At 33.2% G+C, this 12,358-nt stretch overlaps 1 protein-coding gene across 4 annotated transcripts; it reads left to right on the top strand.

The window, feature by feature from the left end:
* The first annotated feature begins 486 nt into the window (after positions 1–486).
* Positions 487–12,278, top strand: LOC123308157. Of its 4 annotated transcripts, XM_044890710.1 has the most exons (22): positions 487–604; positions 906–1,051; positions 1,850–1,990; positions 2,753–3,036; positions 3,137–3,344; positions 3,904–4,082; positions 4,230–4,377; positions 4,481–4,585; positions 5,006–5,173; positions 5,337–5,465; positions 5,599–5,729; positions 5,923–6,121; positions 6,368–6,429; positions 6,501–6,690; positions 6,750–6,868; positions 7,091–7,274; positions 7,531–7,845; positions 7,904–8,154; positions 8,656–8,731; positions 9,719–9,906; positions 10,427–11,115; positions 12,189–12,278. In XM_044890710.1, the coding sequence occupies exons 1-22, from the start codon at positions 591–593 to the stop codon at positions 12,262–12,264; spliced, it is 4,002 nt and encodes a 1,333-aa protein (XP_044746645.1). In that variant the 5' UTR covers positions 487–590; the 3' UTR covers positions 12,265–12,278. The 4 variants fall into 4 exon arrangements, with proteins under 4 accessions (XP_044746645.1, XP_044746646.1, XP_044746647.1 ...); XM_044890711.1 differs by lacking the exons at positions 487–604; positions 906–1,051; positions 1,850–1,990 and adding an exon at positions 2,530–2,686; XM_044890712.1 differs by lacking the exons at positions 487–604; positions 906–1,051; positions 1,850–1,990 and adding an exon at positions 2,538–2,701.
* Positions 12,279–12,358: the final 80 nt, after the last annotated feature.

Raw genomic sequence — 12,358 nt, forward strand, 5'->3', positions numbered from 1 at the left:
TATACAGGGTGGCGTAAATTACAAAAAACTAGTGCACCAGTATAATCGTTATATATAGCATTATGTCTACAAATTTAATGAATTTCGTGTAGTTATCTCCAAAGAAAAAAAAGATAATCTTGATTTTCAGTTTTTGCGAGATATCTCAGAAACCAACAGAGATATTTTGGAACTGTTTGCACCAACACACTCATCCTTGAATAACGCAACTTTTTTGTAATTCAAGCCACCCTGTATTTCTAACAGTTTTCGATATCCCTTCAGTCCCCCGCTAAATAGTTCTAACCATGTATAATTGACAGCATGTATTAAAAAAAATGATTTGAAATATTTTAGTGTGAAATTCGGTGTATTCTCTTTTATTTCTCTTTAATGGGGCAATTTCAATATAAACTGTGAATTCAATTTCTTTAAGTTTCATAGTTCGGATACATGATGAATTCGCTTCCTCCTAATCAACAGGAAATGTGTCATCTCAAAAGGAAAACCTCATAGTTGATAATCATCTCTTGTGGAGATATGGAAAAAACCTGTGTAATACATCAAAGAACGTTATGATAAAGTACTACAAGAAGTGCATTATATAGAAAATGAATTTTTTTTGGTGAGTTTGCAAGCACTCCCTTTCAAGCTCAGTACCTATGATAAATTCCGTTAATCTGCTAATAAATTAATTCAACTTATCCAAAAACAGTATGAATTGAGTGAAAGGATCTAGGAATACTTTAAAATCATTCTGGAGTATTCCTTTTGATGAATTAGTTCAACTAGGACTTATCGAATTTCTATCAATTCCTATTATATTTATTGTATTTTGATCGAAGTAAAAGCTCAATTGGGTATATAAATGGCGGAGATAGATACATACTCCTTTCAAAAAATTGTTATACGCTCTTTGATTTCAGGTTTGACTTCTGTATATTCTACCTGCTGATACCAGGATCTAAGGGATCCTTATCACTAGTAAGCAGCGCAAATGATGATTTTTGTATAACAACGGATCTCTCTGCAATGTATTATACGACCAGTAATGGTACAGTGAGGACAGAAGGTATATAGTTTGCTTTAATTGAAATACAAATTGATGTATGTTGATATCCCAGCTAATTAATCACAAACATAATTCTGAAAGTGTTATCATTGAATAAGTCTCTTTTATCGAAGAATGAATAAAACCTTCGAAAAAAAAACAATCCTTCTACAGGTCTTGATGACCAAAAACTTGTGTTATATTATATGAACACATTTTTCATATTTATGGATAGTGTTCAATAGAGTGGTAAGCTCTTTGCTTTGATCGTTTTGGAAGCTGACTAACGCCAACTCCATTTTTGAAGTCTGTGTTTAATTACTGTCCCTGTTCACAAAAACTATAAATTTGTTCATCTTCTTTACCACTTCTGTTACTCCTTCTACCTCCAGGCATTAATTACTTCTTTTTGTAGCTTGTCTTCGAGATAAATATATAGGTTTCCGGGAGCAAAAAGAAGTGGCCGAATATTAGAAATCGAATTGAGACTACTTTTCAACAGTTTTCGAGATGAGGTTGTATACATAGGTACCAGTCTAATTTTGAGAATACAAATACAGCAATTTTTTTGCAAAATTGGTCCAGGACCTACATTTTTCAGACAAATAAATAACCGAAGCACTTGTATCATAATCCAGTAGAAGCGTTGCAGCTGTTGTTCTCCCCCAAAGAGCCGATCCATATAAAATCGAACAGAAGCTAGCGAATCTGCTTTGAATCAATAGGATGATTATTATATTATGGGTATAATGAGCGCGGGAATTTTTTAATTCAGATTTTATTTACAAGTATGAGTTAAAACATTGATTTTTGTTGCAGATATCCAATTCCTTCCACCAACCATTAATTTTTGTGATTTCGAAGATACCAAGTGTGTAAAAATTTACAAATTAGATCCTTGGGAATTGGCATATTCAGTTTACGATAAAAATGCACCCATTCTTGATCTTCGCTGGGAACGTAAGTATCGTAGGGGAGAGTTCCTTTGAATTGGACAGCCCACGAACCGGACGCTACAGTTTTCTACTACACTCGATAGTAGTTTAAGCATCCTTTACATAAATCCCATTTTCGCAACAAAGCGCGATCCACAGGCTCAGCCATTTTACAAGAGATCTCGATCGATATTGCGAAAATTGGATTTACGTAAAGGATGCTAAATTACTATCGAGTGTAGTAGAAAACTGTAGCGTCCGGTTCATGGGCTGTCCAATTCAAAGGAACTCTCTCCTACTTGAATTTCGAATGAATGTGATTGAAAGAAAATCGGAAAAGGGTTGAATACACAACAAGGAAGGAAACAAAATATAAAGCAGATCTACCACCTATATATCAATACTGCGGTTTCTCACATTTTGATCAACATTTTTCTCGACATGTATACAATCAATACGCACGCGTCATTGTTTTGCTGATATCCCCCCCGATACAACAAGGAAGAATACAAAATATGAAGCATGCCTATGGATCAAGAAATCGATTGAAATAATATTTTACTGCGGTATTTCGATCAAGATTTCTCGACATGAATACAGTCAATACGCGCCATTGTTCTGCTGAGGAGATCGCCCCTGATCAAATCGACCTAGTCATTTATGAATAAGGACAGTGAATCCTTTTGCTTTTGAAGATCCTTTAAACCAGAGTATGGTGGTTGTAAGATTGAAAATTGTCTGAAGAAATTGTTTATTTGTTTCACTTGAAACTTTTTCTTTTCCTCAGGTCTGAATAATCAAGAACTACCCTTCAAAAAAAAGGAAAATTTGGCATTTTTGACACTTTTGCAATTGAACGATTTGAAGTATTTCAAATTACCAATATCTTTATTGGCAGAAGAAGTTCATTTACTTTTGTGTGACAGAAAAGATGTACCAAACGCAAATTGTTATTGGTTTGCTCTCCAAGGCTGGGACTCTAAATATACTGCTATGAGAAGATGCAAAAGTGGTGAGATAACAGGATTTCATCCCTCTGGTGGCTGTATCGAGAGAAGAGAGGAGAAACGTGTATGTTTTCTTTTATCTGGAGAATCCTAATTTCTCAGAAACCTTGTGATTGCCAAATTGTTTATGAATACTCATGCAATTTGAATCTAAAATTTTTCAGCACCCTGAAGATTTTCCCCTTTTTCTCAGTAAAGAAAAATGGAGTCATATAATAATCGAAAGGAACGAAAAAAATTTATATTTGAAAACTTATAATGATGGCAAAGAAGAGACTATCATCCATTTTTCCGAAAATGATGAAATGTTTCAATTGCAATATTTAATTGGACATAGAAAAGATAAACAAGCTTATTGTAAAATACACACAAGTGAGTAGACCTTTGAGAAGGTATTTTATATTCTATGGAGTAGACATACCTAAACCAATAAAAATATCGTAGTAGCACTGCCAGAAATTAAATTTGATCGAGTAGAAAACTACTGTGCACAGACATATAGTCTTTATCTTGTAATATAAATTCAGTAAATCGGTCAGTTCGATTTTTATTTTAAATTGCGTTCTTGAGGTGGCCATTCTAATATTTCTATGAGTATTCTTAAAAGTTTATCAAGTCACACATGCGCACCAAGTGTAAAATTCTTATTCCTTGTCATAAAAAAGATATTTTGAAAAAATTAATTCGAAAATAATGTAATATGATTCGAGTGAATTTTATCGCAGAATTATTTCGTTTTTTAGAGTCCGTTGTAGTTGTTATCCTGAAATTTAATATTTGTTTAACGTACCTATATCGAAAATTATTACGTGAGGTCTCGATCCTCATTTTTTTCGCTCAGTGCTCCATTCAAGGAAGAAGCCTTTGGATTGTAAGACACTCCCAGCTCAAGCCAATAAAAAAATATTTAGATTGATTAAATGTCTTTTAGATCATTACATGAGAAGTACCACTAGTTCTGAAGTGGTTTTCGAAAATTGGTTTTCCCGAAGAAATGGTGGTTTCTGTTTGTCGATCCTTCTGAAAACTTGTCGATACTGTTCAACTCTGGTTTCATTTCTGGATGAAAAAAGTAACATTATGTTGGAAAAATCTATTTCAACTACCAACGTAAGTTTGTGCAAATAATACTCTACATAATTCTAAAGGCTTGATCAGCTATAATCTTCATTGTTATCAAAATTGAAATTCGTCATTTATCAAATCAAAACTGCAATATTTTCTCGAGAGGGAGACTTCACATCTCTTAAATTCCAGGATTTTTGGGTGGAGGATAAAATAATACTGAACATTTCCAACAGCATGTTTATGAAAGTGAAATTTAAAACAATATTGGAAGAAGGTTATACTTCAACAGGACACAAATATTGGTCCTTTGATAATATTCGACAGTGTGTCACTGAAGGTAAGTAATATTTTCCAAATATTGAGAAATCATCGAAAATTATCAAGACGCAAAATATTCGAGAGTTTTGCCTTCTCGAAGGGAAATTTTTTCATGTTTTCAGAATACCGAATAACGCCACAGAGCAGCAAACAAAAATTGTCGGAATGTCGTTTACTTACCAATAATCAAGTAGTAAAACGACAAGGAGTAACTCGCTATAAACCAGGTAAGATCAGATATAAACAAGGAGGAATCAACTATTGTTATCAGTAACTGATTATAAACCCTAAAAAAATCCCTAACGTTTTCTCAAGAAACTAGTTCAGTATAATCAAATATTTTTATGGCGATAAATATTTCTAGCAGAGAGGATTATTTTGTACCAGATTTCATTATCGCTATAGTTTTCGAAAAAATGGATTTCCGAAATATGTAGTCATATCTAAGAAACTGTAAAAAGTTCAGAATGGAAATTAATTGCTCTTCTTCTTTATTGATAATAGTGTGGCAAAAAAATATATAAATTTGTGAACTAAAAGAAGGAGAACTTATTTTAGTTTTTTTCCTCAAGAAAGAAAAGCTTCCTCCTCCCACGAAATAAAATATTCCTTTTTTTTTACTAAAAACAAAACTGAATTCTTTTCAGATAACACTTGTTCGACATCGAGTTCTATAGGAAGTTCATGCATTTCTTGCAATGTTCTCAAGCAACGCAATAAAAAAACTTGCAAAAAAATGAAGATTTGTGAAAATATTGGAGGTTTCAATATATGTTATTGTTCTCCCGGATATACTGGATACTATTGCAGTGAAGGTATTCTCTTGTTACAATCTTCAGAAGTTTTTTCCAGAGAATCTGGAGTGTTTTTTTCATAAGACATCAAATAATTCGGGAAAAATTTCAAATGCACAGGCATACCCTAAGAGGTTCTATTCAAATGAATATGAAAATAACATAACTGAATGATTTTTTACAGAATGTCCTAGTGGATCTTTTGGATATCTTTGTCAGGAACAATGTGGTTTTTGTTTGGAAAACTGCGATGTTTCAGATGGAAGATGCAACTGCATATATTCTTTATTCGAAGAACCAACATGTAAAATGCGTGAGTATAAAAAAACCACTTTAATTTTTCATGCCTAAGCTATATCTAGTTCTCATTCATCTTTCTGGGGCATTAATTGAAAAAAAAAAAAGATTTTTCAGGAAGAGCTTTCATTTCAATAATCGAATTTCAGCCAAATATGATCAATATCTAGCAAAAGCCCCAAAAGTAATTCGCAATACAGCAGAGTCTTGTGAAATACAATGGAATAGTGAAGATTTCGTCGGTAAAAACAAACCAAAATATTACCTCTTACAGTATACGGTAAGTTGAATAGGATTCTTGACAATAAGTTGTTCAATAAAAGTGCCAAATCTGAAGGTCTTATTGAGCCTTATTAACACCGAAGGATTTGAATCATTCATTGTATTTATGTCGTGAACGTGAATCGAAATAATAACAGACATAGGTTTTCTAAAATATAAAGATACAATAAGCTGTATGAGGAATTTTTCAGGATTTTTCGAATCACTCTGTTGCTTGGTCAGATTATGGGGAAATAGGAAACATTGAAGATAATGATAAAGGATCAATTGGAAAGTTGAAGAGAAGCAAAAAGTATGGAATAAGAGTCCTCATAAGTGACAAACAACTAAATATCAAGAACTTACAATTCACCGCTCTACCCTATACAATTTGCAATACCACATGCAATGGTCAAGTTACAATTTCACGTATTTTTTATTGTTTATATTCTGAAAGCGTTATTCAATAAAAATATGAAATGAATATTCAATAAAAATATGAAATTAATCTATTTGTAGGGTTGGTCTCATTTGTGAGGTATTTTCAGTCCTGTTTATCTCTATTATATTTTTTTGTCATCAGTTATTTCATGATTAATTGGAATTGAAAACAATTATTTTCTCATGATTCTAATCAATTTTTCTTCTCATTAATAGGTTGGAATGAGAATGAAATAAATGTGCTAACAACATCAGATTCTGTCCGCATTAGTCTTCATGTGAGTGATGTCCGTTCAAAAATTAACTGAGCGGAAATACTAAAATTGATTATTCAAAACATCGTTTTCAGCTGGCGGAAGATAAATGTGATGTTTCTTTATATGCGTGGAATCTAGAATATCATCAGGGTAAAATTGTAATCAACGGAAGCGCTTCTCTTGATATTAAGATAAAACAGCTCGTGCCCTTCCAGAATTACAGAATAGTGTTCTTTTCTTCATCTGATAAAATAATCAAGGACTTCAAAACTTTAGAAGGAGGTATTTCAAAGAATTCGGTGATTTTCCATTCAGTACAAAGGCCAATTTGAATTTTTCAGTTCCCAGTAAGGTTGAAAATATAGAATTGGAAGAGTCTGCGGCCAGTTATATGAAGATAAAGTGGCAGGTTCCTAAATATCCAAAAGGGGATATTCAAATATATGTAGTGAAGTATCAGGTGAATCCGCAATATTATGATAACAATGAAAGTAATATAGGGTAACAGTTCACTTTTCTTTTGATTCCCATCACAACTTCGAAACGAAGTTAAAAAAAATTTCCCAGACAGGTCTATTTTCATCTGAGATTCAACATGTAGAATGTAGTTTATTACTTTCATTTAATTTCCTCTATAACTTCACGATCTACGCAAATTTACAGACACCTATTTTTTTTACAGAAAGTGCGTAGAATATCCTGCAAATCGAAGGGTTGGTTCAAATCTTACGAAGCGAATACTACGGTCAACATAATCGAACTCAATAATTTAGAACCGTACTCTGAATATAAAATAACGATTAATGCTATTAACAGACTCGAAGCTGGTGATGAGGCATCCACATATTTCCAGACACAAGGATTAGGTACTCAAGCTGAATCAATTAAATCATTTAAAATATTCCCTTCTAGAGTATTACATGTATCTACGCAAATTATCCACTTCAATTTCCGAGCAGTGTGTTTCCTCCGTTGTTTTATCCTTCCAGATATTTGTGATTAGACGGTAGTCATTATCATTAAAAAAGGCTACACATAAATACCAAAAATCGATAGAAACTTGCAAAGATCGATCAAACATCCATTTGAAGCACCTTCGTTCCCATTGTGTTAAACTTCCAGATTATTTCAAAACCGAGGAGAATTTGAATGTCGTTAGTATATGGATTGAAAGTCTACAAAGGGGAGCATCGATTACATTCCCAAATATTCAGTGTGAAAAGCTGCTTGGACCTCTGAATTTTTCCGTTAGTTTACAATGCATCAGTGAATGGTGCTTAGAAACTGAAGTGCGATCTGAAATCCTTCAGTCGTTTCAAGGAACACTGAATCTGAAGGGTTTGCAGCCATATTGTACATACATATGTGACGTATCATTCTGCCGAAATGGAAACTGTAAAATACATGAAAACAGGACCTTCGAAACAAAAGCTTCGGGTATAAATATTTTGTTCATCATTGGTAACATCAAATTTGAATTCATGCCATTTTTCAGTTCCTAATGAACTTAAAGAGGTTATTGTGATAGCTACAGGGGAGTCGTTCATGTGGATACGTTGGCTCCCACCTTATCCACCAACAGGAAGAACACAAATCTACAGAATAATCACCAGATGCGTAAATTGTCGTTTTAATCACGAAAATATTCAATACCCTACTAATTTGAAGAGATGTTCTATCTGGCCGGAATATTATTGCCATAAAATTGACCAATATGTCTATTACAAGTATCAGATGTCATTGCAGGTGAGTGAACAGTTAAACCTAGTGCGTTTTCCGAAAATCCCCAAGTTGGTGTACTTCCCAGGAATCAGGTAGGAAAAACTGTACACCAGTTATGTTGCAAGTAGCGGCATTTAGTAGTGAGTCCACCCAGTTTGACCAAATGACCAAATATAACTATGGGAAGGAGGGGAGGATAAAATCTTTCACAATAAAAATTCTGTTCAGACTTTGAATTAGGCTCCAAAATGTTTGAAAATTGGTGCGATTTCATTTTCGTATAAATATGTAATTGATATTATGATGAATGAATCTTGAGTTTTTGATCTTAATTTGTAGACGATTCACATAAACACTAAAAAATCTGAGGTGTGGTATTGATTTTCTGGAAATTCAGGAAATCACTATTTTATGGGAAACGGTGACATTTTTACTGAGGGATATTACGATATTCTTGACAAGTTTTACCAGTCAACGCAATGAATAATAGAGGCTTCCAATAAATTAATTGTCAATCAATTTCAGATCGAAGCTGCGAATGAAGAAAATTATATATATAAAGAAATTGCTTATATACCCAAGATTTTGGTCGAAGAAGTAGGTGAGTACACGGCCATGTTTTTCTTCTAATCTTCTATGAATTCTGTATTGGTCTGGATATTCTTTGGAGCGTCTGTAGAAACTTAAATCCCCGATGTTACTCCCTTAAAATTCTTAACGAAATATGATGAAAAACCACGATAAAAATTATTATGAAGTCGAGTTTTATGGACACTTGAGTTGAACATATTTTTCTCAATTGAAAAACAAACGAATTGGAAAAACAAATGACACCAAGACGTCTTTAATTCCTATTTAAAAAAATCACAATGTTCACATCAATCATCATTTACGTTTTCACCAAAAAAAAATTGCTCTTTGTTACTACACTGATGATGGTGAACAATTATCCAGAAAATAGTCTGGAGTGACGATTGATTGCTTCGTAACTCTGGAGTAGTATACAGGGTTTCCCACGTACCACGGAAACCTCGTGATTTTGGAAATAAGGTCAAATTTCTATGGAAGTGACCAACACAACTCCGTGTATGAATGAGACAAACACTTTTAAATTAACTTCTATTCTACGGTAGCAGCAGGAGTCGTACACTGAAAACCCTCATCATGTGACTTTATTTCCGAAACCATGAGGTTTTCATCCAAGAACATGATAAACATGATAGTTACATCATGAGATGCGTATTTCGATTTTTTCTGAAGATACCAGATAGAAAGTATGGTGAGACGACCAGACGAAAAATTTTAGAACGGCATGTATGTCACAAACCAAGTGTTTTCTACATGATGAAACTCATCCTCGGGATCAAAAGGAACATATTTAAAAAATTCCTAAAGTATGAACTGTTTTTTCTGTGCGCATTTCATTGGATCTATGTTTCTGGCAATTTTATGTGGAAAACCGTTAATATTTCCGAAAGTATCAGGAATAGGGATAGTGAATGAATTATGACTAGCTCGAAGTCGAAAACGATATTTCTTCAAATTCATAGTTTTCACTGACATTTATTCAATGAGTTTTTCTTGGCAGCATCTGAGGAACCGTATAATGTATCTGTTACTTTGAACCTGGATAATACCATGGAAATATTCTGGAATCATCCCAATAGAACGAATGGAATATTGGATTATTTCCACATACGCATCGGTATTGCTGATGAGAGCTTTTTCAATATTACATACAAACCTGTGAAATGGAAACTGAAATATAATATCCAGGTAGGTATTTACGTATTGCCATGCAAATATTCTCCCCTAAAAAATGTTATTTATAATTGGGAACTTGAATAATTTCCTATTTCCACAAACATTCTAGAAAAAATTAATTATCGTTTGAAATTCTGATTTTTTCAATTGCTATACTTACTAATTTTTTTTTAAATGGACCCAAGAACTTGTTTATCAATGAATTAGATAAACCTGATGGTTTATTTATTCCTTGCTCAGGATTTATCTCGAAAAGTACCTACTAAAGATATATTATATTGAAAGTTTGTGAAATCTTATATTCACCATGCATAAACTCTCTCTCAACCCTCAGCATTTCGATTCACTTTGTGGATTCAAAATTTCCCCATAAACGTTGAATCGCGAATAATTAAATGTGCTGTAAGGAAGGTTTTTAACGGCATGCAGACAGGAATTGAATTCTGAAAAAAGTACCTCACTTCCTTACATTATATTTTCGAGACATTAAAACTATCATGATAATAAAATGTGCTTCTTTTATCTTTCGCAGATTGCAAAAGCTGTACCTGCTGCGACGGATTTATCAATAATAATAATTGCCGTCAACAATAAATACCCAGGCCATCCTGCACAGGTCGATGTTAGTTCTTATCCACCAAAGCCAGATCTATTGGATTCTCAAATTTACATAGCCAACTATACGAAAACAACAATAAGTATTTCCCTGAATACAAATCAAGTAGAATATGTTAGTCCGAATGTAAAAAAATTTCTGCTCGTTCTCATCAACGATCATTCACCAGAAACAAAAGATTCCAATCTGGAAATACTGGAGAAAATAATGAACATTACTTTTGAGAAAGAATTGAGGGTGGTAAGTGAGCAAGACCTCGGAAAACTGTCGTGGAATATTCTCAATTTCACAATTGGGGATGGAAATGTAATAAAACAGAGTTCTGTTCTCAAAACGAATATAGTGAATAAGCCCCTGCAGGAAGCACGTTATTATACTATTCTTGTGGTACTTTTGAACGAATATAAGGGTAAATATCGACATACCATTTATAACGCTACAACATTGACCCAAGGGAACCCAGAGATGACTCCCCCACCCACACCAAAGTCTCCGGAAAGGGAAGAAAAAGAAGAAAAGGACAATTCCTCAGGTGGGAGTGCTGCCTACGCCTTGCTTCTTCTTCTACTTCTCATACCCATCATAATAATTGGGGTGATATTGAAGTAAGTTCCATGAAGAAATGATTGAAATTAATTCACAGAAATTCTGACACAATAAAAAAAATTACACTTATATTATTTATTCCATTTTATCGTTCGAAGACGACATTATTCAACCCTAACAAGGGTAAGTTGACGTTTATCCATTCAAACTCGATTGCACCGACAGGATTAACGTTAATTCGGTGATTGCTATGGTAACTGCTATAGAAATCAGAGAAATAATCGAGTATTAACGCCTTAAATAAGTCGGTTCACACGGTCGTGTGAAATAAAATAATCCGAATATGAGCGGATAAACGTCATCTTGCTCTTGTTGCTATGGATTGAATAATGCCCTAGCAACAATCAATCGAAGCGACACCTTTCATTTCAAGTCATAAATTATAGATGATGATGACTCCGAAATCGAAATTAAGATTATTTATGGAAACCCTTTTCCATAAGCAATCCAACACGCAAAAGATTCGCTTCAAAATACAGAAACTTAGTAAACATTCGAATATGTAAAATAAAAGCTTGTGTGACGTACAATGCCTTTACTAGAGACTAGTAATTTTTGTTGATTCGACAATAGTGGAACCGATCAAGAACATTTATTCTATATCAGATTACATTGATTACAAAAAAATTGTTTCTTAAAACCGATGACATTTTGTGTCATTGATTGTTTGTCTTGTCAAATGTGATCACTAAACTAGATATTTATAGAGTCTATGGTGATCAGAAAATTTTCATGACCATTATGGACTCGATGGGCGTTGCCGGATTGTGAAAATGACGTAGAATGTTCATAAGAGAGCACTTCCGAAATAAGAATTTTCATAAGTGAATACAGACAAAATGCAATAAGTTAAAATTCGAAAAAAATATATTTCAATATATTTGAGTTATAAGGATTTTAATGACATATTAAATGTTGAATTTGAAATTTAGGAAAAAAGCTCATTTTCTGGAAAGCGTTATATCATTTTAATCATAATCAAAATGAAATAAGATTTTGTATACAACACGAGAGTTTTAAATGATTAACTCACTTGTTGTATAAATAACTAATATTTTTCACATTGTTTCAGGCGCAAAAATATAGTGCTGATTAGGCCAATCAGGTCCATATACAATGGGAGGAATGAAATGGTTTATATTCAATAAATGATTGTTGGATCCGAATTTATTTACTATACCTAAATTTAATAAGCCAAGTATTATTATGTTCGTTTAGTTAAAGTTAAAGACACTGAAATTG

The sequence above is a fragment of the Coccinella septempunctata genome, chromosome 2 (genome assembly GCF_907165205.1).
Source record: "Coccinella septempunctata chromosome 2, icCocSept1.1, whole genome shotgun sequence".
NCBI lineage: Eukaryota > Metazoa > Arthropoda > Insecta > Coleoptera > Coccinellidae > Coccinella > Coccinella septempunctata.